We start from the raw sequence: 27,129 nt of genomic DNA, 5'->3' as shown, positions 1-27,129 counted from the left end.
GACTGCGCGACGCGAGGACAGCGACGAGAACGACGACAAGCGTCGTTGGCTTCGACGGTGGCGCGGCCGGTGGAACACGACCTTTTGCCTCCGCTGTTCGCCGAGAAAGAAAAGCGTTTCATTGCGCGCGTCGGCTCGCCCCGTGTAATAGCCGAGTCTTTTGTCGGCCCGTCCTTCGTCCTTGGAAAAGCTCGTCGATTATCGAGCATCTATTGCAGTCTCGCGTTTTCTCTCTTTTCGCTCTTCCGGACAAAATCTCTCTCCTCTTNTTCCGATCTTCCCCCCCCCCCCCGAAGGACTCGCCGAGAGGGGGTCCTCTCGTTGCGGAGGAAGCGGAAGCGGGCGTATTCGGGAAACGGCAAATGTTTCTTCCGAGACGGCGGAACAATCGAAGTTGTGTCTCGGCCGTGGGAAGGGACCCGCCGATTGAAATCGGTCGCTGTTCAGCGGAGAGAAAGAGAGGAAGAAAGAGAGAGAGAGAGAGAGAGAGAAGAGAGAAAAGAGAAAGAGACTTCTCATTTCCGCGAGGCGAACGCGCTGGTCCGTCTCGCGATTCCTCCTCCTCGTTCTCTTCCTTCTCCTTCCTCCCTCATCCCCCGCGGGCATGCATCCGCGGTACAGGAAGTCCACTATTAAACTCCCCGTACCCTAACGTGAATTCAAAGTGTAACGTATTACACGCGCAGGATGTACCTACACCGGTACATATGATGAATCGTAAATGCGACGGGTATGCAGNTGGGGGAGCCACGAGAATGGGCCACGAGCGCTTTTCAGAAACTCATTTTCGGTATTCCCTTATTACTCATCAACGAATAAAAGTTCAGCGAAACTTCGGCTGAAATTTCGCTGAAATTCCACAGATACGTTTCGAAAGACGAGAAATCTCCGTTTCCCGTCGCCGTGTGTTTCTGAGTTTATGAGTTCATCTTCGGATACCTGCAAGAACCGTTTCATCCGAAGACGACCTCAGGGTGATCTCGAACGCAGGACTGAATCATGAGTACCGTTCGCAGGCGAGTGCGCGAAATATGCGATAAATTCATGCAGCATCGAAACGCGGCCGTTTTCACTTTCTCGCGCATCGCGAGAGAGCGAAACGAACTCGCGCCGGCACGAGTATAGAAGTCCCCCGCGCGGTCGTCCTCGGAGAAGCGCATCATCCAGAGACCCGCGCCACGACCTCCCGTGTCCTGCAGCCGTCCCCTCCCCCCGCACCCGCCGCGAGTCAGGGACGTATCCGTAGCAGCTTGTCTGGCAAGCGGCGTATCTTGATTTCCAGCCGGCGCGATCTCTCCTAAGCTGATCGCGATAAGACGAGGGAGAAAGAGGGCCCCGAGAGCGAACGCGGACTCGCGCCGGCGAGGAGAGGAGAGGAGAACGAGGGGGAGAGCTCTTCGGGTGAAAGAGGATTCATTTGCGGCGCGCGCTAATTGGCTCGCGATTTCCCCGCGAGAGCGAACGGCGGGCCTCACCGCCTCGGACACATTCGTCACGTTTGCCCCCCTTAACAGTGAGCTTTCTGTCTGCCGCCCCCTCCCCCCTCCCGCCTACCGTGACGCGGAAACAAGGCGGTGCACTGTGCGGGACCCGTCGCCGAGCAAATCGTCCGTCCAAATTTACGCGGCTTTTTCCCCCCGTTCGCTCTCTTTCTCTCTTTCTCCCGCCTTCTCGCCGTTATCTCGATCCCGTTGAGATAACGTCCTACTGCGAGAGAGATAGATGGACGGATAGATGGAGAGGGAGAGAAAGAGATCAAGAGACGATCGCGATTTATCGCGCTAACGCTGGATAATTACGCACGTGCGCAGTCGCGAATAGTATCTCGGCGTATTTCCGACGGACGTCGCGGAACGCGAATTCTTTCAGCGACCGCGTTGAGAAAGAAATTGCTATTTCTGCCTCTACTTTAGCAGAGTGAAGTAACGCCGGTTTCCCGGGAAACTCATTTTCGCGGTGACCGCTACTAGGATGTTACCGACGATAACTTCGTACGCACAGTCAGTCACGAGAGAACGATACTTCGTTTTTTTTTCATAAGTTTAGGGACGCATCCCGTTCATCTGATAGGAGAATTTTATTTCCAGTAATTCTCGGGAGACTCCTTCCTATTGGACACGAGATGCGAAACTCGCGGGAAAAGAGCGTTCTTTTCGCGACGTATCGCCGCCATGAATTTCTCGTCGGAATCTCGCGAACCACGACTGACGCCGAGGATGGCCGCCGGTTTGTACTAAAATCGTCGACTTTTTTCCTCTCAGTGCTCGTCGTACTCGGATTGTCCGACGGAAGGAGGGAGACCTCCGGTCGTTCTGCGCGACAGTAAAGCACAGGCCGTCTCGTGAGCGCGTTAATCTCGCGGAATTCCAGCGGCTAGAAACCGTCGCGACGCGTGTCTCGCCTATTAAGGCCGTCGCCTACGCGCGTTCACTCTCGTCTTCGAGATTTCCGTCCCGCGGAAGTCCAGCGCGCGACGACGGTGACGGGGTCTCTCCGTCGTCTTCGACGAGGAAAGAAAGCGGAAAGAAGGACAAGAGGAGAAAGAAAGGAAAAGAAGAAGAAAAAAAAACAAGCAGGGAGATTCTTCTCTCTCATTGCCGCCGTCGGCAGCAGCCTCTCCCTGTTGTCTCTATCGCGCGTTTATCGCGTCCCCCTTCGTGCCGTGGCGCTCGCTTCCGGCACTTCCGGTGTCACACGCCGTTGAGCACGCTCCACCCCCTTCCAAGCGGCCCGTGTACGTGTGTAAGGACCACGTCCGGCAAACCAGAAAGCATCCTAATTGTTGGTACAACACACCGGAGGACCCCCTCCGCGTATGTGCGCGCGAGTGCGCGGTGCTTGCATTGTCGACCGACGTGTGTGTGTGTGTGTATGTGTACGCGCATTTTCGCGAGTGTGTGAGTGTGTATGTGTGTGTATGGCCACCCAGCGATATCGCTTCCGACGTTAGAGTGAAACACACCGCGGCGAACACGAAGGTGCCCTCCGTGAAATCTCTCGCGATTTTGTTATCCGCGCTCGGGAAAAGAATTAGTCATGTAGGAGCTAACATGTAGCTGTGGTAGCTGAAATAGGGGCAGCTAATGCCGTTGTTAGCGTAGCTAAATTTATCAGCCGCAGCTGTGACCACGACGTTAGCTATATTAGAGGCGAAATGCGGTTGCTGCAAGGTACAACTGTATTGTTCGCCGTAGCGTCTTAACTCGAACAGCTAATAAATTTAGCTGCGGTAGCAACTACATTAGCTGCCGCTATTTCAGCTCCGATACAGCTTTATAGTTTGTTCTTCCTCTCTGAGTGCGACCGAGTCGGCTTCCTCCGCGTCGAAGCGATTCAGCCGAGCACGAGAGCGATTGTGCGAGCGCGTAGGTATTGGAATCCGTTGAATTTCTCGGGAGCCAAGTTGTTCAGCCTCGTTTTTCTGCGACGTTCCTGATCTTTCGGCAAGTTAATATCTTCAGGGATGAATTTATCAAAGTCAGAGGAAGATGGTTTAATTGTAAAATGACACGTAGTAAAGTGACATGAGGGTGGGTTTGTAAAGTCTTGCGAATGAAAATGAAAGAGTTTTTTACGCAATGAAAATTTATTTTTACTTCCCGACATAATTTCCTCGTAATTGAACGCACTTGGTCCATCGATGTTGATACACGCGATAGAGCACATGACATATTAAATTTCGTTAGCGCCATCTTTGAGCATGAATTTGCACCACTTTTCACCCTGCCCTCGTAAATATGACGTATGTGAATCGTCTACAGTAAACAATTTTGTGATAATAACGATCCTACGCTTTCAACACGAAATTGTTCCTGTGTACGACGGGTTTCTCTTTTTTTTTGTCGTAGAATCTTGTGGAGACGAATGAGTTATTCGTAATATTGTTCGTTACATCTGTGTCGGCGATGTTTGAATGAGAAAGGGAAAATCAATCGGTCGAAAACTAATGAAAATTGACACTTTCAAACAGCGGAGTCGATCATCAGTTTGGCCTCTGACAGGCTCGATGCAGAAGACCCGAATTGCTACCGGCTGTCCCGGAAGTCTCGCGTCGAAGTCGGCGACTTTCTCCTTCGATTAACCGACTAATTAACTAATTAACGCGTCGGAACGCGCCGTGAAGCCGGCACGGATAATCGGGACGGTTAGTCTTCCTCTTCGTCATTGAACGTATCCGCAGTACGATCGCGAGAACGAACGAACGAGCGAGCGAGCGAGCAGCTTCTGCCGGGTGCGCAGCTGTGCGCTTTGAAACATCCCCGTGTCAAACTCGCGACGCCGTCGTTGTGCGGGCGAAACGAATAATTAATGAGAGTACTCACGTTGTGCAACTTGTAGTAAAGCCCGCAAGCGTTGCAGACCGGCTCGCCGGCCTGGTTCCTCCGCCAGAGGGTCGTGGTCGCCGTCTTGCAGTTGGCGCAGCTGGTGCCGGCCCGCCTCGCCGCACTCTGCAGCGACAGTTTTGGAAAAGAGAAGACAGAGATATCACACCCGTCACGCTGCCGGTCTCGGACGATCTCGCGCGCGATCGTCGGCTAGATTCAACCCCAGCACTACCGAGATATACCTTCCGTAAAACTTGAACGCGCTCCGTCTGATTCTGCATTTACCGAAGCAAACTTACAATCGGCGCGTCGATGAATGTTTTCATTGATCCTTCAACGGTAGAACCGGATGTAGAATGGACTTTTCACAGGCTCACGGACAGATATTTTCATAGATTTGCGGATATTGTTGAAAGATCGTTTAACGGATCACAGATGTGCGACGTTAGCAGTGGAGAGCGCGGAGTGATTCTCCGGGTAATGCTGGGGGGGGGGTTCGGATACAATTAAAGGGAATTCGCTGTTGCGATCGCGACTGCTGAAATTGTCCCGATCGCGCGCGAAAAACGGCGCATCAGGCCGTTCTCGGGAAAACGGCGAGGAAAAGGGAGCCGCTGTCGCGCGATAGACACGTTGTGAGATCGATCTATCGGGCGAATCTATTTTCATCCCGACTCTCGCAGACCTGCTGTGACTCACCGAGTAAACGAGATTCTTATCGTACGTCGCGCGCGCGCGCACACACGGAAACTCGAAGAGGCCACCGTACGAACGGGAGAAAAAGAAAAGAGTGATCTCGAGGAGAAGCGTACGTCGCGCGCAAAAATCGCGATCGGACTCGCGCCGTACGAGAAGGGATTATGGAACGTGCGGCGGAATAAAGTATTCTCCTCTCTCCTCGCGAGAGCGAGGGAGAGCCGAGGGGGAAAGAGATAGAGAGAGAGAGAGAGAGAGAGAAGGAGAGTACTCGAGAGTCCGTCTACTCCCGCACACCAGAAGCGCATTCGATCCGTCGGCTTACGCGCGGAATCAAAAAGCCACGGGGCTTGACGCGGGTTACCGTGACATCAACCTCCACCTTGCCGCCCCCCTCATCCCCGCTTCATCTCTCAAATCCTTCCCCCTGCTGCCTGCCGGTGAGATCGACGTGTCTCGAGAATGGGAGGAGAATCGCCGGCAAAGGGAGACCTTCGTTCTCGCCGTATGTATATACATGTATATACACATATATATTTCTATAAATATATATATATATATATATATATACACACACAAAAAAGTATCTTCCATTCTCGACGGATAAGCGGGAAACTCGGAAACGCCGTACACCTGTGCGCACCCTCGTCGGCGACGGCGATGCGAGTGGCAAACACTTAAGGAAAAGAAACGGGACCCACTTTATCCCTCGGGGACTAACCGCGGCTCTCTCTCTCCTCTCCCCGCGTATCACAAACCTAAAACTTGAGCGGCGCGCGAACGCATAGTTTCGGGACGCTGCGAGGATGATGCGGGAGAACGAGAGAGCGAGGAAGAGAACGAGAAAGAGAGAGAGATAGAGAGGGGGGAGGGGGGGAGCAGGTATCTCGTGTCGTCGTTGGATCGTATTATAGTACCCTCTTTCCGCCCTCCCTTCATCCTAGACTTACGTAGCCACCTTTCACTCCTATCGACCTACCTACCTATCTACCCTCGTATCTCTCTCTCTCTCTCTCTTTCTCTCTCTCTATGGCTCTTCCCGCTGTGCGAACCACTTAACCGTTAATGGACGATACTGTTACTGTTAAAACCGTATACCGCGGATAATCCCGGCGCGTCGCGCGCCTAACACCTACGGATCTCTCCTCGGAGATCGCGCGTTTTCAAGTCACCGATGACCTCTCGGATCGCATATAACGCGGATAACGCGATACGCGACTGACCAGGAGTAACGAAAGCGAGTTTCGCGATAAGCTGAGATAACGCCGGTGACGACGCGGGACGTTCCTTTCGCTCCTCTCACCCTACTCACGGACCACTTAACCTCGCCGTCTGAGATGACACCGCACCCTGCATCCGGCAGGCATCGGGAGAAGAGGGACACGCAACCGGGCGAAACTATACCTGCGCCATTGTCGGCGAAAGCACAAAATACAGGGGATGCGCGCCTCCCGCCCGCCCCCCTCGGCGCATTATGGCGAGCTTATTGAAATTTCTTTGAGCGAGAGGGATAGCTTGTGTACCATTCGCCCTCCCATCTCGTGCAGGACATAAAATTACCCTCCTTTGTCCCGCCCTCTCGTGCTACGTTGCATCACGCACAATGAACTTTGAGACAGTACCAAAAAGCCGAGAGGGGGATAGAGAGAGAGTGTCCCCGATTTTTCTCGGGACGATTTTTTTTCTCCTTTTTCAAGTCGCCCCCTTTCGTGCGCAGTCTCGTGTCTCGTCGTCGATATTTCAGGGACGAGGCTCGCGGATCGGTGCGTGATCGAGTGTGTTCGAAGTATCCGGGGTGGTCGATGCGCGCGGCCGGTTATTGTAGCGAATATATTGTAGCGAGAAGAAGAAGAAGAGAGAGAGAGAGAGAGAGAGAGAGACTGCGGAGATCGAACGATAAAACTGCAACTGCCGAGCATATTGTAACAGCGAGAGAGAAGCGGAGGGAACGTCGTTATTTCGCGAAAATCGTCAAAGCGTCTCACGATCTCGACGCGCTTCCACGGAGATTCATCGCTTATGTTTGCCGTGACGTCTTTCACAATTACGGAGAAAGCAAAAGAGAGACAGCAGTGATCGCGCACGCGACAAAATTACATGGGCTTCGGCAAAATCCGCACGATCCATTTTTGTCGCGTCGTCCATCGCGGGGAACAGAGTAACCCCTTGTTTACCTCGGGAATGAAGCGCAGGGGTCGGAAGGCACGAACGAACGGACGAACGAACGGAGGGTTGTAACGATGAGGAACAGGAGGTGGGAGCGAACGAGTGAACGAGAGAGAGAGAGAGAGGGTGGGAGGGAAGGGGGTAGGTGGTAGGTACTGTGCGGTGTGTAATCATGCCTTATCTGGCGGATCTTATCAACCCTTGCGCGTAGCAAAAGGGGGCTCGCGGGGTGCTCGTTGCGGGGCGCCCGGGGAAAACCCTCCGCCCCGGAATCAATACGCGGAGAGCCACCTCATCAATATAGCCGCGCCGCGCTATCTGCTCTAGATCTTTGACACCCTAGCGCGCTCGGGGGGCTCGGGACACTCCGAAAATCGCCGCCGGTCGGCATCTACCGGCGCGGCCGTCACGTCGCGCGGCTAATGGTTATTAAACGGGAGAGAGAGAGAGAGAGAGAGAGAGAGAACGGGGGGTGAGTTTCCGGGCGAGCGGGCAGCTTTCGACCGTCCGGCGGATCATTAGCAAATGGAGAACAATTCGACGACGGCGAGCGATCGCGCGAAATCCGAGTGAAATCGCTCGGGAAACGCGTGGTCACTCTAATCCGAGTACATCATAGTTATTATAGCATCTATTTGAATTAAATTCTAATTAAATGGAATATATCGTTGATAAATGGAAAAATAATGATTGAATTGTAAGTTAAAGTAATTGTAACGAAATAATTAAAGGATTTTCGTTAATAAATAATGAATATTATAAATGAATAAGTAAATAAATATCGTTGATAAAAGATACACGTTGAGGCAATTATATCGTGAATGCACGTCAAATTGGAGAACGCCTGAAGCCAGACACCGGGAGTCCATTTCCAGGCTCGCGCTACCGCCAACCACGTAGTGGTCTCTCTTCTCTCTCTCTCTCTCTCTTTCAAGACATCGTTCAAAGCACGACGGCGTCGTGGATCCGGGCGTGCTTTCGTGCGAGAGCGACTGACTGACTGGTCAACCAGCACAGCCGTGCACGCATTGCTGCGCGATTAGATCCTCGAGGTAGCCGCTCTCTCTCTCTCTCTCTCTTTCTCCGCGGTAAGTCCTGTCCCCAACGGCCTCGCGGATCTCACCGTCCTCGCGATCCGACGGTAACACGTCGTGATCGATCCAGCCGGGGGTCACCGATTACCCGAGAGCTACGGGAAAGCAGGCGCGTTCACCACCCCCTCAGCCGCAGTTCGCGACGAATTTATTCGATAGCTCGCGAGAGCGGCGATACGCGATGGTAATTGCCGCGCGCGGTTGTGGACAATACTTTATCATCCGCTGCCGGGCGTTTGGAACCGGTTGCCTCCAGAAGGCAGAGCCCCGGACACTGACGGATATGACATTTCTGAAGTTCGCGGCGATCTACGTTTCTCTCCTCCCTTTATTCCTATTTTATCTCCCAGCCCCTCTTGCTTTCTTTTTACCGCGTGCTCGCTCTACCCTCCCGCCGCCCGGCCTCATCCCGAGCTCTCCTCCTCGCAGCGCGGTCGTCAGTCTCCTTCTTCGTCGTTTCTCTTCTATCTCCTCCCTCCTCCTCCTTCTCTTCGAGAAGCGTTTCGACCTCGCGTTTCCCTCGCTCGTTTTATTTCGCCCCCTCGTTCCCACCCCATACGGCGTACATCGACTCGCCTCAACGTCTCAGGGAGGAGAAGAAGGAGGGGGAGGAGGTGGAGGCGAAGGAAAGAGGTCTCTCCCTCTCTTTCTCCGTGCCTCGGCGAATCGTACTTTTATTTGCCGTCGGTCTTCTTGCCCCCTCGGAGCGAGCGAACGAACGGCCGAACCCGCCGCGCACTCAGGCGACTCGGAGAACGCGTCATTCTTGAAATTGAAAACTGGATTATCGGCTTTCGACGTCCGGTCCGACGGCCACGATTCGATGGGCGAAGTGAGCGAGCCTCGTGTCCGCGCATAGTCGCACGTTCAACATTGAGCTTCGGGAAGACGGAGACGCGCTCTCGCGACGTCGCGTCGCGTATCCGGTTTTGCTCGCGCTCGCCCCGATAACGTCGATACGCGAAATACGCGAGAGGACGGCCGTAATTCCGCGTTAAATGCGCCGCCATTCCAGATAAAATTTAATCGCGACTTAATCGCACCCCTGCGAGAGAAGGCGCGAGCGGTTCTTCGGAAAAAATCGACGCGCGGAAATTGTGGAACTGCTTTCTCTCTCTCTCTCTCTCTCTCTCTGTCGCGCACGGAGTCGGTAAAAACGTCAGGAACGTCGTCGTGACGATTTGATCAGACCTCGTTTCACGATAACGGCCTCGGAAACACCGGATAATCTGCGCTAATGAGAATAGAGACTCTGCGACGGGTACGACAAGAAGAGAAAAAGAGAAGCGACACCGCAACGACAAGAAGCGATAGGGAGAGGCCGTTACGTTGCTTATCACGATAATCCCTAATGCGCTAATCCTGTAAGAGGATGAGGACGAGACCGGAGGAGGAGGTGGCGTACGAATATGGCCGCTATAAATACGGGTAACCGACGATGCGAGCGACCAGCGCGCGTCGGTCATCGCGAGGAGCTCCGTCCGCCGGATTGTTACGCGTTATTAATTAGTCCGATGTGCTGATTAATTACCCGGGCCCGCGATCATTTTTATGACGCTAAGCACGAGACGCCAGCGAGTTCGCAATTCGCTTCTGACCGGACGGGAAGTCGCAAGAATGAAATCGACAGTGTCCCGACGAGGCGCAACGCGACTCGTTTAGATGATGTCAACGTCGACAACCTCTCCAGGCACAGATGCGGAATTTTTATGAATTAAGCGGCATGTGCGTGTGGATGACTAGTAATAAAGGGCCGGGTGAAAACGCACGCGGAAATGAAATTGATCCATTATTGGCGCCAACGCGAAGTAAGTCTCTTGATTCAATAGCGAGATTATTGAAACTAATACTTCGTACATCGTTCTAATAACTCGAGTATTAGTTCTAATAATATTTCTGTCGAATCAAGCGGATTTATTCCAATGATGTTCCCGAGTCGAAATTTCGATGCTACTTCGACAATCTTGACGACAGTTTGCGCTTACTTCGATAGTTTGTAAATATTTTGACGATCCTGTTAATTTCACCCTTGAACCTTTGATTCGCCACAATTTAATTTCAACGCTACCTTGAAACCATACATTCTTTCAACGTTTCGATCATCGACAGATTAAACGGATAGGTAAGTAAATAATTAAATTCACATGAGCATTCGAGAGGTATTTTGACGTTAAAACCGCGAAGACGAGAATTCAGGACGTATCATAATCAAAATGGAATTAAATTACATCGTCAGAATCGGACCGATTTTGCTATCTCAGCTGCTGTAAAATGAAAGATTCAACAAGTAGGCAAGATTTCGACTGGGGTTGACCGATTCAATCGGTACGACAGCGTTTCCGTCCGGGCGCGGTTCGCGCGCCGCTCGCGGAGACTCCGGCTAAATTCGACGCGTGTTTCCCTGCGGCGGCCGTAAAATTAATAACAATCAAATTAGCCGGATGATTAATGACGGCGGGCCGGTGCGTGTCTTCGTGGCTCGCGGGGTCGCGCTTCCGAGAAGCCGATCTTTCTCCCGTACGGAAGGAGATCGCGCGGACGCTCTCTCGTCTATGCGCCGGCCGAGCCCCGTTCGACGTTTCGACAATAATTACTTACTCGCTGCGTGTCGCACGTCACGGCCGATCGATAACGCGCTGACAATTAACTTTGAAAAATCGTCCCGACTCGCGTACCGGTTTTCTGTCGCGGAACCGCCACAATCCTCTCTCTCTCTTTTCGATGTCGGAAGAGAATTCCATCTTGATCGCGCCGGAGTGGTCCAGGTAGACGATTTAATTTCGTCGTCGAAGGCGGGTGGGTAAGCAGGTAGTTAGGTGGATAGATAAGTACGCTACCTGCGAAATCGCCCAAGATTTTTCCCGCGAGTAAACTATCGTTTTACGAGCGTAGCCTCGATAACGATCTCCGTGTATCCTTGACTAAATCGTGACTAGAAGCGGCAGGGAGCGGGCGGACAGCGCGGTGCGCGAGCTCTGATACAACGCGCACAAACATTGTTCTCTCATCGCAGATACAAATTGCTCGTACGGCTCTCGCAGAGCGCGGCGCGCCCTCGCTGGCGGGGTGGAATAAATAAGGAGAGGGTGGGTGCGCGGATGCGGAACGGACGATCGGAGAAAGAGAAGGAGAGAGAAAGAGAGATTGCCTTCTCATTCTCTCGTTCCATCCCGATTCATGCTTCGTCTTTCGCATTTCTTCTTCTCGTCCGAATCGAAATTCGCTACTTCGACACTTTTCAGTTAGTTTGCACCTATTTAGACGGCCTCTAGATTAATAGACATCTAATTTGGCGATACTGACGTTCTTGTTAACTCCTCTCTCGGACCTTGAACCCTACAGGTATCACCGTAACGCTACCTCGAGCGACCTATTTTCGCGCAGAACCAGCGAAAGCGGTAACTCAAGATGTCGTCGGTGGCAAGACAGAAATTCATCGTGTCATTAGAATCCTGAGATCGGAGTCTAATCTTGCCAATCTCAGCTCCTACTGTGCCACGTAGGGGATCAAAGGGTTCAACGTGTGTCCCGAAAATCCGAGCCGGGCATCCGAGACTTCCCCGAGGTGGACTTCGCGGAACGGCGCGCTCGCGCGGAAGGAGCGCGCTTGCTTTTATTATTATTCGAAAGTAGCTACGCCGGATTCCGCTCGCGATCTTCGCGCGCGAACGGTTTCTCGCGCGGCGCCCGCTGAGAAAGCACCGCTCCCATCTGTATGTACGCGTGTTCGCGCGCGACCGATTTCGCGAGCCTGCGGATGAATCGACGAGTCTCGCGCGCCCGAGTCTGCAATCCCCCTTCGGCATCCCCCTTGCCTTCCTCTGCTCTCTTTATCTCTCCATCTTCCGCGAGAGACAGTTCTCCCCGGCAGCACGTGGGTCGAAATGGCGGATGCCACTGGCACACCGCCGTCTCGCGATATCTCGGGCGAACCTCGGGGAAGCACCTAAGCTCGCCCCCGAGGCGGCCTGTGTAATACGGATAAATACGCGCCACGTCGCGCAGTATATACACTCCGCTACTCTCTCTCTCTCTCTGGCGTCGCGACGTGCCTGTGTGCAGGCGCATAATATAATGCACCGACGGTACTGTGCGCGCGGCTCGCGCGCGCTTGTGACTGTGACAAGTAGTGGTACCACATTCCTAACACTAGCGTTCCGGCCGCTCTCGGTGAACACAGCAGCGTGCACACGTAACCCTCCGCTCCGCCATCTCCTCCAGCAGCTCCTTCTTCTCCTCCTTCGCCTCTTCGCCACCACCCTCTCCCCCGGATCTTTCTCTCTTTTTCTCCTCGCGCCCTCTCGCTCCCCTCGCGCGAGCTAGGGTGGGGTACGAACAATGCTCGGGTCCGTGCAAAAAGCCCACGGGAGAGAGCCGCGGAGGAGTCGTCGACTTGGCGCGGAACAGGAGATTGATCGCCGCTGACGAACGGAGGTGACACGGAGAGAGTTCACGGGGGGCTCACGACGAGAAGTCTCGTCTGCTGTACAATGGTGGCTCGGTCGGGGTGTGGCTCTTCGGCTCCGAGGAATCGATATTGCAACTCGGTGCTCGCGACTCGCTCGCTCCCTCGATCAAGCTCCCCCCGCGACGGCATCCTCAATCTTCCACTATTCAGATGAGTTCTCGGACCCGGCAAATCCGAGCAGCGCGCCCGCCAAGTCACAGAGGCCACTCGGGAAATGGAAGACTACCGGCCGGCCGTGTAAAGCCATGAGAGAGAAAGAGAGAGAGAGAGATCGTGGCACGCGTGGTCCTCTTGGAAATAGGCTCTCGCGGGGGAGGAAGTGGTTTACGCGACGCTTAGCGGAGTGTCCGCGGCGATTCGAGTAGGAATTCCCTTTTTTTTTCACGCAACCACACCGCGAAATAATAGCCCTCACGCGCACGTGAGGACCCAAGGACGCGCACCGTTGCTGAGAAATGTGGAAAGTAAGGTCGCCTCGCGATCCCCCCGTCTGCCATCGCCGGCGTATCGCCGATTTTCCCTCCTCTCTTTTTCCCATCGCCACCCGCGATTACATATTCCGCGCGAAATCATCCGTTTATCGAAGTCTCAAGGACACCCCCGCGCACCGGCACGCGCGCACACACAGGCATGCGAAACACACGTGTCGGCGTTCCGAGAATCGTGGAAAGTAAGGTCGTTCTATGCATGTCGTATGCATATATTAAGTCCTTCTAATTCCACTTTATCGCGCAGCAATGTACTCGCGTAATTACCCAATTAATCGCTGGATTGTCAGTCGGATATTATAAAATTGCGTTTCGCAATTCCACATTTTACGCGTCCGGCGAGTCGAGTCGCGGAGACGCGAAAAGGGCGCGACCGTACGAATACCTCGCGGAGGAGTTGGCGTCGGAAATTTTGACCGCGCGTTAAACCTTTATTTCCACTTTGGTCCTGATGATGCCCCAAGCTCTCGTTTTCACTGTCTCGGCGTGAAAATAGATTATCGAAGATTGCGTTAAAATCAAATCTGCCGAATTAGAAAAGTTGCAAATTAAATTAAATTATAAAGAATTCCAGGTTCAAGAGAGGAGTTAATCAACATCAGTACCGTCGAAGTGGATTTTTATTAATTTTATAGGTCATCTAAAACAGAGCGAAACACAAGAACGTCACAGCAGCGTGAAAATTTCGACTCGGGAGAGGCAGGTAATGCGCGACGTTGAATCGCGGCGTTAATCATCTTTATCTCCCCATCGTGGACAACAACCATCGTTTTATTTATCGTCCCGTAATCCTTCCATCAGCGATATCTGATTATAGCGCGCGGTACTCTTCGCCCGACTCGTACGTTTCGACTATTCGTAGTTTTCGAGAAAAACATTCGTCGCGATTAGCGCCGCCGACGAATCAGCGAGTCACATGAAACGGGGTCACGCGTGTTCGGCGTGTCCTACGCCAGTGTGGGTCGGGAGGCTGCACGCGTTCCACAAAGTGCATCGTGCACAACCTGGTATCGATACAGTGTGTATCAGAAAGAGGCGATGGTGGGAGGAGGGACAGGCACGACTGAGAGAGAGAGAGAGAGAGAAGGGGAGAGAACGAGAGAGCGTCTAGCTATTACCGCCGCGCTACCACGGAGTATGGTAGCCAATCTATATGATAAACAGCCTGTGCTAGGTGCACACGCGTGCAACCGTATATACACATACTCTCTCTCTCTCTCTCTACATAGCGATCGCAGCACGGCTAAGCATCCCAGCGAGTTAAGTATCCCGCGTGAATGCGCTCATGTCACTCTCGATCGTTAAGGAGAACGTCTCGACGAGTTGCGGGGTCACCGTGTCGCGATGGGGAACACGGTGACATATTGAAAATCACCGTCCCGGATGGGGCCCGAAGTCCGCTGTCCTGTCGTATAATTCGACTCTGTGGAGAGGAGCGGAGATGGAGAGCGCGTAAAGCCCGTATCAGACTGGGCACTGGGGACTGAAGATTGCGGATTGGAGATTAGAGCCCGTACTTGATAGTCGTTACTTAAACACTTGCCTCGAGTGTGAGATACTCAGAACCGAATTAAGTCTCGTACCAACAGTCGTTACTCGAAACTCGTCTCGTGCGAGGTAATCGGATTTGAATTTCGAGGAAGATTTGAGTTTCCCATTGGAATCACGGACGTTACATTTCGAGTAAACGGAAAAGCATCACGCCTTATTCGAAGTTCAAGTCGTCTAAGTCTTTGACTCGAGACAAGTTTCAAGTAACGATTATTAAATATAGGTCTCGTAGAGTCAGGCCGTGAGTTTTCCGGTTGAGTTGTAATTACAATATGACGCGACGTGGAAGATTGAAAAAGAGAAAAAATCCAAGTCTAACCTGAAAACGATTACGGTTCCGGCTGAAAATTCGAGGAATCTCGACCGACTTCGATCGAGACGAGTCGCAATCTTAGCTCTGCGCTCCTCCGAGAGTCTGGTACGGGCTTTACGCGCGGTGATCTCGTCGTGGATTCGTCGGAGACACGTGTCCAGCGGATTCTGCACGACGCGAAACGAGATACATACTCGACGAGATACGATGACGACGACTCGGCGCGACCGCCGATGGTATTTATCGGAGAAAATGCATTATAATTGGTCTGGCTATTATGCACTTAAGTAGAGTTGTCTCGGTAATTGCGCCGCTGCCCCGAGCCATTAAAATAAACGGCACCGTTTCGCGTCCCGATAAAAATTATATTTGACATATAACGTTTGTGTCTCGCGAGCGGGAGCGTTAATATTAATTTAGAAATATCACGCCGCGCGCGCGGGCATTCGCGAGCGCTCGCGAGCACGATGTCGTAACGATAAAGACACGCTCCCGATTTTTCGCGATTCGCTCAATCACGATCGCCGATTCCCTCCCTCCCCCTTTCGATCACGTCGTATTATTCCTGTTGAATACCTAAATCGTGAGCTTATTACGGTAGCCGTAATAAAGTCGGTTACATAAAAAAGACTCAATTGCAATAATTGCGCGTTATAAATCAACGGCTACGAGAGAGAGAGACCAAGATTGGCGGAGATTTCTATCGTGTTATCGTATCGTGGCCGATGTTATCGTTACAATTATTACGACAAAATGCGCGGGCGTTCCTCTCTCCCTCTCTCTCGCTTTATTTAACGACGCAGAAATATCTATGCGCTCGCACCCGCCGCCGCGCTATTCCGGAGAAGCTGAAACGAGACATTGAACAGACCTTGGTCGGGTAACCAACCTTTCACTCATCTTCCATCCACACAGAACACGCCACGGAGATCGACTAGGCAAACGATTTTCACCGTGCACACGCCGTGACGTAGCGACCACGCCATTCCGCGCCGATTGACTCTGCCTTTCTAATAGTGCCGCCGGCTGGCTGCCCCGACGAGAGCCCGAGGAACGGCGGTGGCGGCGCAAATTGTCCGCGAATAATATAATATAACGGTGCGGCGGACGGGCTTTTTACAGCGAGATCGTCGGCGTTCTTTCGACAGTCACACGGCGGTACGACGGTCACACGCGAGCCGGGCGACAACGAGGTCCGTTATGTTTCGATAATCGAGCGGTAAGCGTTTAATTATTTGATTATTACTATAATCTTGAAGCTTATAGCGAAGCTTCGGAAGAAAACTGTTTCTTTCAATTTCTCTGCGGATTTCCTCGGTTTCCGAGTTAAGCGTAACAAAAATTCCTTTAGAAATGTTCGATCGGAATCTGCCATATTTACTTGTTTTCTTTCGTAAAGAAAGTAAGAAACGAAAAAAATTCACGAGAAGATTAGGAAGAGCTGTTTTCTCTTTCCGAAACTTGAAAACTATAATTGTTATAACATTATTTCTCTTTCTCCCTTCTCACCTTGCATTTATCTTTCTCGTTAGTAATAAAATAAATAAACAGACTATTTGCTCACGGGATCGCCGGCGGGCTGCGGAATCACGTGCGGCGTCACGATCGTAACGACGATCGCTTCGTCACATCGTTATCGTCATAGTGTCCCGCGATACAAAAGTATCGTAGAGCGTATCGTACACGCCGGCACCGCTAACGCGCGTCGGTTAGCGCGATAAGCGCGAATCGCCGATCGTCGGAATTAATTTCGGGACGGCCGCCGCTCTCTCGAATCATGCCGCGGAACGGCCGCGTGCGGAGGGGCGCGCGCGGCAGGACGAGTCCCGCGGAACGAGGATGTCGGAATGATCGTGGAACCGGCAATAAAGGACGCAGGTGATTCGAGGATACGAAGGCGAGTGGTCCCGCGCAACCGTGTCCCGTACACCCACACGCGCCCAATAACAGCACACTCTCACACGCGCTCACGGATAAAGGCCCCTGCACACTGCGACGTGAATGGGATCACGCGTGATTAGAAAATTCGGAACTACGATCATCCCGTTTCTTACTCAGCCGAGGCGAACATTTTATTCTCCACACAGGGAAAAGGGTTTCTTCGGATTTAATGTGACTTCTTTACTTGAAACACACTTGCCTTTCGAAATAGAGCGAACAAACGAATGTTTGATTTCACAAGCGGGATATCAGGGAGCGACGAATTTATATGAATTCAATCTTAATAATAACAAAACTTTCCGGAGCTCGATTTCCACCGATTCGTCGAGAGCGTGACTGTCGGATACCGTCCGATTTGCGTACAACGTATGGCACGTCCGCGTATCCGTGTGTTTTCGACGACACGCGCGTCGCAGTGTGCAGGGTCTTTAACAACATCTCTCTCTCTCTCTCTCTATAGTGCACGCTCACGACGTGCAGTCCATAGACCGAACGAAGGAACACGAAGCCGGCAGGCTGAGGCAGGCAAGGGGAGTCTCCTCGCTTGCGCCGGGACTCGGTGCGGTGAATTTATTTAAATTGCGAGCAATGTTCCACCGTGTTCAGCAGCTTCTTCTGCCCGGGCGCAATCGAAATCGAGCAAAACGAGCGGAGCTCGGAGTCGATGGCGTGTAGCGGGTCGCCAGTTTATAAGGCGGGGAGAAGCCAAACGGTGGGTCGCCCCGTGAAACGACGGCCACCGAACCACCTCCGTGCGGTATGTCTCTCTCTCTCTCTCTCTTCCCCTTTCTTCCTTCTCCACACTTTCTCTTTTTATTTCTCTCTCATCCTCGCTTCGCTCGGTCCGCTTGAACGAACCACCCCCGTGAGAACCGCTCGTCGTCGTCGTTGACGACGACAAGCTTCGGGCTGTCCGGGTCCGGCGAGAACGCAACGAAACAGAGACAATGGACGGTTGAGAGTTGATTGATCGCACGTCGGGGAGATATGTACCACGGTAAATTGGCGCGAAAGTGTTTCACTCCGCCCGCCCGGCGAGTTTCTCCTCTCTCGACTTCGTTACGTGTACACGCGCTGCAGCGCGTCACCGTCGCGTAGTATGTTCAAAATTCGAAATCGGGGCTTCTTAAAAACCGTCGTTACCGCGACTACTCGACGACTTCCTCGCATCCTCTTCTACCATCCTCGTCTCCCGTCGTGGAAATCGAAAGCAAATCGAGAATTACGAATGGCCCATCCGCCAGGCGATTTGTAACGCCAATAACCCGTTGATAATTGTCAGCCTCGCGGTCGAGTCCGCGCTTCAGAATCGCACGATGCAAACGACCCTCCGTTGCTTCACTCGTCTCGTTTCGTCATCTCCGTCGCGTTAACGTCGCGAGTTCAGGCTCATCTGCAATACGGTTGCGATCGCTCAAATCGATTCTCATTCAGTCCCAGAGACTATTTATATAGGAATCGTGTGCATTCGGCCGGTACTGAAAACTGCCGAGGTACCGAGGCGGACCGGCGAGGGAGTCGTCGGACGAAAACGTTCTCTAAATTCGCCGACGAAGGCGCGAGATCGCGATGTGTGCGCGTCGAGGATGCTGCCTCCTCCGCGAGGCGTGCATCACGAGGAAGCGGTAACGGGGATTTTTGCCAGCGAGTCCTGCCGCGGCGGCTGCCGGGCGATATCATTAAATAGATACCCGGCAGCTATTTTCGAGCCGGTTTCCGGCTCACGGTGTACGACGCGTGCGCACGTCGTGCGCGCTGTGTAATTGCGCCGATCCGGAATGCATCCGCCGCCGCCCCGTGATGCGGCCCCGCTTTAGACGATCCTCGCGGCGCTACTTAAGGTACTACCTCAATTTGAGGCGGTACATCGCGCCTAATTGCGCTAATTTATTAATCACGTCGATTCAGAAAGTGCGAGAGAAAAGATTTCGGCCCGTAGGATTTCCGCCTTCGCGTCGGAAACGACGCGTATCCCCGCACGCGTTAAAATGTCGTTTTCGACTCGCGCACGGTAAAAGGTTAATGAATCGCGATTGATTGATCGAGGGGGCGTCGATTTAATTCCCGAAGACGGCCGACCGATCCGGTCGTTCGATCGACTGGCTTTTCCGCGATTTACGGCGGAACGAAAGGGGAATGCACCGATCCGGGAACGAAGGCGCGCGTAACGGTTCGTACGCTCGGCAACGACAAAATAAACAAGCGTGTAATTAGCTGACAGTACGTGGAAGTCTCGGCTTAGAGCCATCCAGGTGTGCGCTTGACCGCGAGGCATAGCCTCGCGCGTGGTATCTCCGAGCGGAGGTCACATTGTTCGCGGTTCTGATAACGTCGAAATTCGAGTAAGTGACAACACACACAGCGAGCTTCTTCGAGCCGGCGCGTTCCTCCCTCGACGTGTCTTTCTTCCGCGCGGCGAATTATTCGGGGAGTCCGTACGGTAACGCGAACATGATTGCTTCATTTGAACGTGTCTCTCCAGCGCGGTGAGATCCTATTAAGTCCATTTCGACGGTATTATTGAAGCTTCCCGGGCAGAGAAGCGCAATCCCAACGCCGGGAGACTTTTCCGCGCGTCACCCGAAGCGGAACGCGCGGCCGGTGAGAGGAAGATGAGAAGGAAGCGAGCAAAAAGAGAGAGAGAGGGGGGACGGGACGAAAGGGTGGAGAGACGAGAATGCATTCGCATACGAAATAAAGTGGCGTATTTACACGGTGAGATCGCAGTATACATACGTACGGCCGACTGTAAATTACACCGTAAATCGTGGGGTGTTATTCGACCGGAGAGGAAAGGAGGATCGCGTTTGCTCGCTCGCTCGCGCGCAGGATGGAGGACGAAGGATTGAGAGTCGGATGGTAGAGCGAGAGAAAGGAGAAGAAGCGGACGGGGAGAAGGCGGAGACGGCGGGGACGGCAACGACGGCCAGGTTTATGGAGCGCGGGATGATTTACGGGACGATAGTTGAAAACAAGTCTCACGGATCAAAAGACGTGCAAATTGCCCGGTTACGCATCCACGGACGTCTCACGTCCGCGCGCGCCACCGCCGTCGCTACTCCGTGGCGCAGACAATGGGTTAATAACACGTGGCCGCCGTTAATTATGCATTCAAATACATATTAGACGGGCGAAAGTGCGGCGTGAGCCGCGGGCGGATTTCAATTTGTTTGCACCGCGAAAATTGAGTCGTTCGTCATCGTCGCGCCGCCGACGCTCTCCCCGTCTCTCGGTGTCGGATATCGCGCGGCGGGGAAAAAAAAGCACAGGGGGGGAGAAGGGAGAGATTGTTAGATATTCGCGCGAAGAAAAGAGGAGAGGAGAAACGATCGTGACTTGCGCGATGGAAATCTCGCGGGAGTTTTTCCCCGGCCGACGATTGAATTGACATACGCGCGAATTAACATTTCGCGGGAGTGGGCTCTCGTGCCGGCGCGATGTTCACGAGTTGACGCGAGCAAGCGCGCTCTCTCTGGCTGTGTGTCGAAAACACCGTCTCCTCTCTCTCTCTCTCTCTCTCTCGTTCGGCCCTCTAAACAAACATAAAGCTGCTGCTGGACGCGCTCGTTGTTAATTGTGCGTACGCGCCGAGGCAGGAAGCGGCTCGTACGATCGAGCGGATCGTNAGGGGGGGGGGGAGGGCGAGGGCCCGCGATCAACCCGCTCACGTGGTGCGAAGGACCATGTAATTATATTTTTCTTCTTTGTTCACGCTCCCGACCACTCGGTTTATCAACGCGTCACAGAGCGTCGCGCATCGACTGCTACCGCGAGGACGACGCGACCCCGACGTGGCCTGAAGTGGCGTACACGCGGAAAAGTACAATCCCGTGACTGAGTTTCCTCGTTGCCGGGGGAGACTGGGGCGACGAGAACTCGGTTATAGGAACGGGAAGACTTCTGCGCCGAGAAGCGAAAAATAAATGGTAAACTCGGCGAAATTTTACTTTCAAACGAACAACGTTTTCTCGAGCGCGACCTTTAAGTCCGGAGTGTACAGTTGCTGTAATGAGTTATCAACCGACCCGACGATCGCGATTTTGCCAGCAACTGTATCAACGCGACGTATTGTCGTGCCGACGCGTAACTTGTTTCGCACGGAATATTTTTTCCGAATGAAGGTGACCGTCGATATTGTCGAGCCAAACTTATTTCCTTCTCACTGTGTAGAAAGTTTCCATTTGCGTTCAATTGCTTTCAATTGTCCCGAGCGAGTTTTAACGCGGCCGAAAGTTCACGCGAAGACGTCATATTTCTTGCCAACCGAGTTTTCATTTCTTGATAGGATTATTTCGACGCGATCGGACGAGAAACGGCTCGTTGCAATTGTGCCGTTTATATTTCTCCGAGTGGAATCTCACTCAAAACAAGTTAAGCGGCGATTTTCACTGTCGCTTCAAGTGTCGAAACCGCATTCGGGACCGCAAGAGCGAATGCTCCACTCAAGCTTAGTGTGGCTTCTGACTCCATATGAGCGAGTGTTTCGATCAATTGGAAAGTGAATGTGTTTTCCGTCAACGGTGCAATACCATCGGATTTACTTCAGACGTTAGCCTTCGAAAAGGTGACTAACTTGAACAAATCCGACGGAGTGACTCGGTGGTCACTCTGCTTTCCGAGTGAAATTTCACCCCGAGGAGAGTCGAAAATCGTGAGAGAGGTACGCGAGTGCCACAAATGAAGAAGAAGATTGAAGAATGAAGAAGAAGAAAAAGATGAAGATTGAAGAATGAAGAGGAAGCCGCCGCGTCGATTGTACGTTTCCCACGCCTGCGCGCGTTCGGCAATTCATCGCGATTATGCAATCGCGTTAAAATAATCACAGCCGCGGAACTAGGAATCCAGTGATTCACGATGGGTTTTTTCTCTCTCTCTCTCTCTCCCCCTTTTCCTCTCCTCGTTGGTGCATTCCCGCGTTTCTCATCGCGATGGTAGCGAGCGCGCAATCAGCCGGGACGAGAGGTCGACGTGGAGAACGCTCGAAATCGAGATTAACGAGACGGGCACCGATAAAAATGGGCGGTTGTTTACAAATGATAATGCAATTAGTCTCGCGTCGGCCGGGACAACGACGGTAGGACGACGACGCGCACGCGGCCGGTTTCTTCGGAAGCGTTTATTCCGCTCCTGATTTGGCCTCCTCGGCACTCCGCTCCGCGACGGCAACGGCCGCGTGGGTAGTGAATTACGAGGTGAGCCCCCGGGGCGCGCAGCGGAGGAGAAGGCATGCAGGAGAAAAAAGGGAGCAGCTACTCCCCGCTCCTTGTTTCAATGGAACATAAATAAAAATTGTCTCCCGCGCTACCGAAAGCTGCCGCCGTTGTTGTTGCCGCCCCCTCTTATTTGCGTGTGACCGCTTGTATTTCCGAACCGTGCTGCGCTTGAAACGAGGAGACACGCGATGTATATCAATTTCCACGGGTGATAAAACGTTTGTCGTCGTCGTCCATTGAGCAGCGCGCGGCTACCGTCGAAGGAAAACGCGATTTATGGGGAAGAAAGAAAGAAAAAGAAAGAGAGAGAGAGAGAGAGAGAGGACTTGACGTAATTTATTAGGCGCTCCGGGAAGATTCGCTACAAACGCAGCTGGAATGATTACACAGTAAACCGGTACGGTCGAGTAAAAAGTTGACAACAGTAGGCTAAATATAGTAGCGGTTGCGGAATCCAACTATGAAAACGAATTGCGGGGGTAAGAGAGGACGGGAAGGAGCGAGGGGGGAGAACGGGAACGCAGGCAGAAATTCGAGGCGCTCGTCTCGCGGTACCAACGTCCAAATAGAATTCCAGAGGGGTGAATTATGTCGTCCGGGGCGAACCCGAGGCGGAACGAGGAGCGCGCCACCCCCTTCTAAGCGTGCGTGCGTACACGCGTGCGCATGTGTGCGCGGTACCGTGGGGTACCACGGTCTTCTTCACGGCCTTCGATCCTCGATTTATGACTTGGCCTAACTGCTCGCGGCCACCGTTGTCCCGCGATCCCGCCGCGAGTCCGAACATCATTCGAACCGACAACGGGCGCGCAGGCATTCGGCGCGCTCGAATCGATCCTTTTACGTTCCGCTTGTCCACAATGTCGCGATCGCTTACGCGCGTTTTGTGCCGGCGATCGCGGCGGTTACGGAAAATTAGATTGGAAAGCTTCAAAGAAGGCGAGGTCGAGGCGCCGGTCGTTGGAAACGGCGATTCCATCCGCGTTGGCGTGTCCTCTCTCTCTCTCTCTCTCTCTCTCTCTTTCTTTCTCCATCTCTTATTTAGCGTTCCGTTTCGCGTTTGACGTCAGAGACACAATCGTCGTCCACTCGAGTCTTCGAAATCGCGACGGCAAATTAATCCCCCGCGAGATTAACGACGCTCCTGTATCCGGCGTATCGGTCGTCGGATACGCAGCAGTATCTCCGTTCGAGCAATATCTCAGGATTAGCTTCGTGCATTACACACCGAAAGAGAGAGGAGGAAAGAGAGAGAGAGAGGGAGAGAGAGAGAGAGAAGAAATCCGACGAGGAAGATCGAACTCAGCGAGTCGCGCGATTAAATGAAAATGCAAGATGCATCTGCGTCTCTCGCTTATAAAGAATTAATGGCATCGCTTAAGATTTATCTCGCGACGAGCGAGCGAACGAACGAACGAACGAGCGAGCGAGCGATCGACCGATCGAGTGGCTCTCGGCGTACGATCGCGTGGCGACTTCATTTTCCGCGCCTTGTCGTCGTCGTCGTCGTCGTCGTTCGCAAATATTTATGTACACGCGTCCCTCTTTTATACTACACTGGCCGTGTACACGGCTTTCCACAAGGATAGGCATCTATAATTCAAGGCGTTACAAGTAAACGGTCGCGGAATAGCGTAAATCACGGCGCGCTTCGACGCCGGAGCCCGAAGTTTCAGTCGACCCCCTCCCCCGGACTCCCCCTTTCCTCCTCGGAGGCTCGGAAGGCGAAGTGACGGGTACGGCTAAATTGCCATTGTCTCTACGCTAATCGATCCTCTTCGAGGAAGAACAAAGAACCACTTTTGCATAAATCCCCGCGCTATTACCGCGAAAGAGGATTCGTGCCGTCGCGCGTGCAACCTCTGGCGCCGTCGTCGGCGAAAAAATTCCGAGGAGTATTCGTCGTGCACGGGGAAAGAAAGAATTAGCTCCCTAAAAACCCGGCTCCCACGAATAAAAATGATGTCCGTATGACTGTCCGTGTGACACAACTGAAATTTCGTTAACTCAGCTCATTTCTCCGTCCCTGTACCCGAGGTTTTCGCCCTCACGGCTAGAACCTGGGTCTGGTGACTGCATTTCAGTTCTATCATGCAGACAGCTGATTCTTTTTTCCGTGTACAAGTGGCTATTTCTCGAGATATGTGTGTGTTTGTGTGCGTTATTCCGCGGTTTCATCGCATTCGTCAGAAGGAAGCGACGGTTCGCCGGAAAAATCGCGTTTTCGCGGGGGAAATTCGACGTTACCGCGTCCGAGGAGACCTCGGGGACGACCTCCTCTTGTTAATATCACGACCGGGTGCAGCCAGGCGGGCGCTCCCAACGTGCGCCGTTAAATTATAGTCATTTGCGCGATTAACCGTGTTCCGTATTTGCATGCGAGACGGCTGATTATCATCTGAAAATTCCGCGCGCCACCACCGAGGCATTGCCCGCCGAAAGGGACACATGCATTACGGGCGAAGCCGCGAGAACGCGCTTTTTCACGGTCCGCCGGACCTTGACCGGCTGATACTCAACGAAAGCGATACGCTATTCGCCGGAGTCGGAACGGGGGACCGGGTCTTCGTTATCCGGCGTTATCCTCAAAATCAGGGCAACCGGCTCCCGACGGGAGACAAGACGGTTAATCTCCCACTTAAATCGCAGCCATTTTTGACGCCGACTACATTTTTTTCTTAATCCAACGAAGAAAGAGCAGCGACGCCATTTGTGAGATTATCGTCGCGAATATTGCAGTGATTCGTCTGGTAGTACTCTGTAAGTTTCTTGGAGCGAAATCTCATCCGAGGCGAGCGAAGAGTGGCAGAATTTTCACTCGAAGCGACAGTGAAAATATATCCTGCCACTCGAAGTCGCGGGAGTGAGGGTTTCGTTCGAGCGTAGAATGAGTTCTGACGCCGTATGAGCGAATATTTCGAACGATTGGAATGAACGTGTGCTTGTCAGTGACGGTGTACCTGTCAGATTCATTCTTCAATTTCGATTGAAAATATTCACTCGACGATTCAGAGTGGAGAATTCACTTTAAAATGAGTGGAAGGTCATCCGAACGACTCGGTGGTCACTCCGTCTCTCGAGTGAGATTTCGCCCCGAGAAATTCAGAGGATAGTTATTACAGAGACGGTTTTTCCGACTGTAATTATTTGACTACACGTATACGTTAAGACAGCAAAATAGACTTCCTTCTATTGATACAATCTACTCCTTTTTTTAGCCATGATGATGTCACAAGTTTCCGTCCTCGCTGCTCCTAGCATCGAAACGGGTTGCTCCGGATGCTCATATGAATTTAACAATCGAAATATCGAGGACATTTGTAGGCTTCGAGACACCGTTGAAATATAATCTGTAGAATGAAAAGTTCAAGAGAGGGAAGTCAACAAGTAGAATATCGTCAAAGTGGACTTACTAATCTGAACATAGTAAAAAGAGTCTGTGTTACAAGTGGTCCTCCAAAATTCGTGCTAAATATATTAAAAAGGTAATATGTTTAGATGAATATGTTGATTCAACATATTTGCGTATTTTCATATCCCCCGTGCTAAGGTGACACGAAAAATCAAGTGGACCGTAACTTAAAATTACTGTATAGGCGATCTTGATGGGCGCAAACTGTCTCAGCGTGAAAAATCCGACTCTCGGTTTCCGGGCGTCTCGGTGGACATCAGCCTGTCGTCCCGTAAGCACCGGCGGCGCGCCTCGACGTCCTCTCACCTCCGCGGGCCCGGCGGACACGCCGCGAACACGATACTCCGCGCGATTAATAGCGAATCGCGATCACTGGTGTATCGCGAACGGCGCACACGGGCGATCGAGCACGCGCGGCTCGCCAAGTCGGCGAAGTTCCACAGCGCGTTCCCGTTACTCCGCGCAGCCGTCCGATACTTTTGCCACGATATATCTATCGCCGCGATATATACACACGCGCGTGTGTAATAATACGTACACCGCGTGACGCAATATTTTATTACACATTATATCCGGCGAGAGCGGTCATCGACGACTTCTCCGAGGCTCCCTGTAATTTCGCTGACAGGCAAATTGCGCGCCGCGCGATTTTCCGTATCATCTTCCTCCCCCGCCTGCCGGAGAAGAGAGGAGGGGGGAGAGAGAATATGTATCTCGAGCGGTCCGAGGAGACGAGGAACTGCGCGGAACGGGAGACAAATGGCCGTAAAACGAGCGCGCTAATGATCGGGAAAATCGCCGCTTATTGAAAAGCATTAGATTACAGACGACGGGTAAGACGATGCGCGCTCGCTCTTCTCTCTCTCTCTCTCTCTCGCTCGCTCGCTCGCACGCGCGGAGACGGATAATTGCGATTCGCGCGCCATAATCTGCTGTTAGATAATATGCGGTATGATACTATCCCCCCGGCCGCACGATTATCATACTGTTAGTCCGTGTGGATGCACGCGTGCAGACGTACACACGCACACACGAAAGTCAGTTTGCAGGCCGTCGATGCCACTTTAATGGCATCATCATTCTCGCCGATGACCAGCAGCGCGAAGCGCCGTCGTGTATCGCGCCGGAGATTACGTCGGTTCTCCGCTGATTTCTGCGATTCCATAATCGATCGGGATAATGAAATCGCGTACGAATCTCTCCCGCCGATCGGGATGTCGCGATCTCGTCATTACGGGACGATCGTGCCGAGATTACTCACGCGTACGACGCGTAGTACGCGTAGAGAGAAGGAATGAGGGGGAGAGAGAGAGAGAGAGAGAGAGGGAATGAGAGAGCGAAGGAAATATTACGGTGCGTACGTGCGAAATACGCACCGAGCAGCGAATTACGTCAGTGTTCTTAGCGACCGATAGCGACCGATTGATTTTTAATAGCACCTCCGCCGTTAACGTCACCGTGA

General features: G+C 52.7%; 1 protein-coding gene across 1 annotated transcript in view; it reads right to left on the bottom strand.

Moving 5' to 3' along the window:
• The window catches only part of LOC106745208 (GATA-binding factor C-like), an 88,019-nt gene that overhangs the window by 11,880 nt on the left and 49,010 nt on the right, over positions 1-27,129 (bottom strand). Inside the window, exon 4 of the mRNA XM_014620576.1 lies at positions 4,323-4,448. Within this exon, the coding sequence (XP_014476062.1) occupies positions 4,323-4,448 (126 nt within the window). The remainder of the gene's footprint in view (positions 1-4,322; positions 4,449-27,129) is intronic.

This window comes from Dinoponera quadriceps, unplaced genomic scaffold, assembly GCF_001313825.1.
Source record: "Dinoponera quadriceps isolate SergipeBrazil2010 unplaced genomic scaffold, ASM131382v1 scaffold1270, whole genome shotgun sequence".
Lineage (NCBI taxonomy): Eukaryota > Metazoa > Arthropoda > Insecta > Hymenoptera > Formicidae > Dinoponera > Dinoponera quadriceps.
The sequence above is the reverse complement of the archived record's forward strand: the minus strand, read 5'-3'. Positions and strand labels throughout refer to the sequence as shown.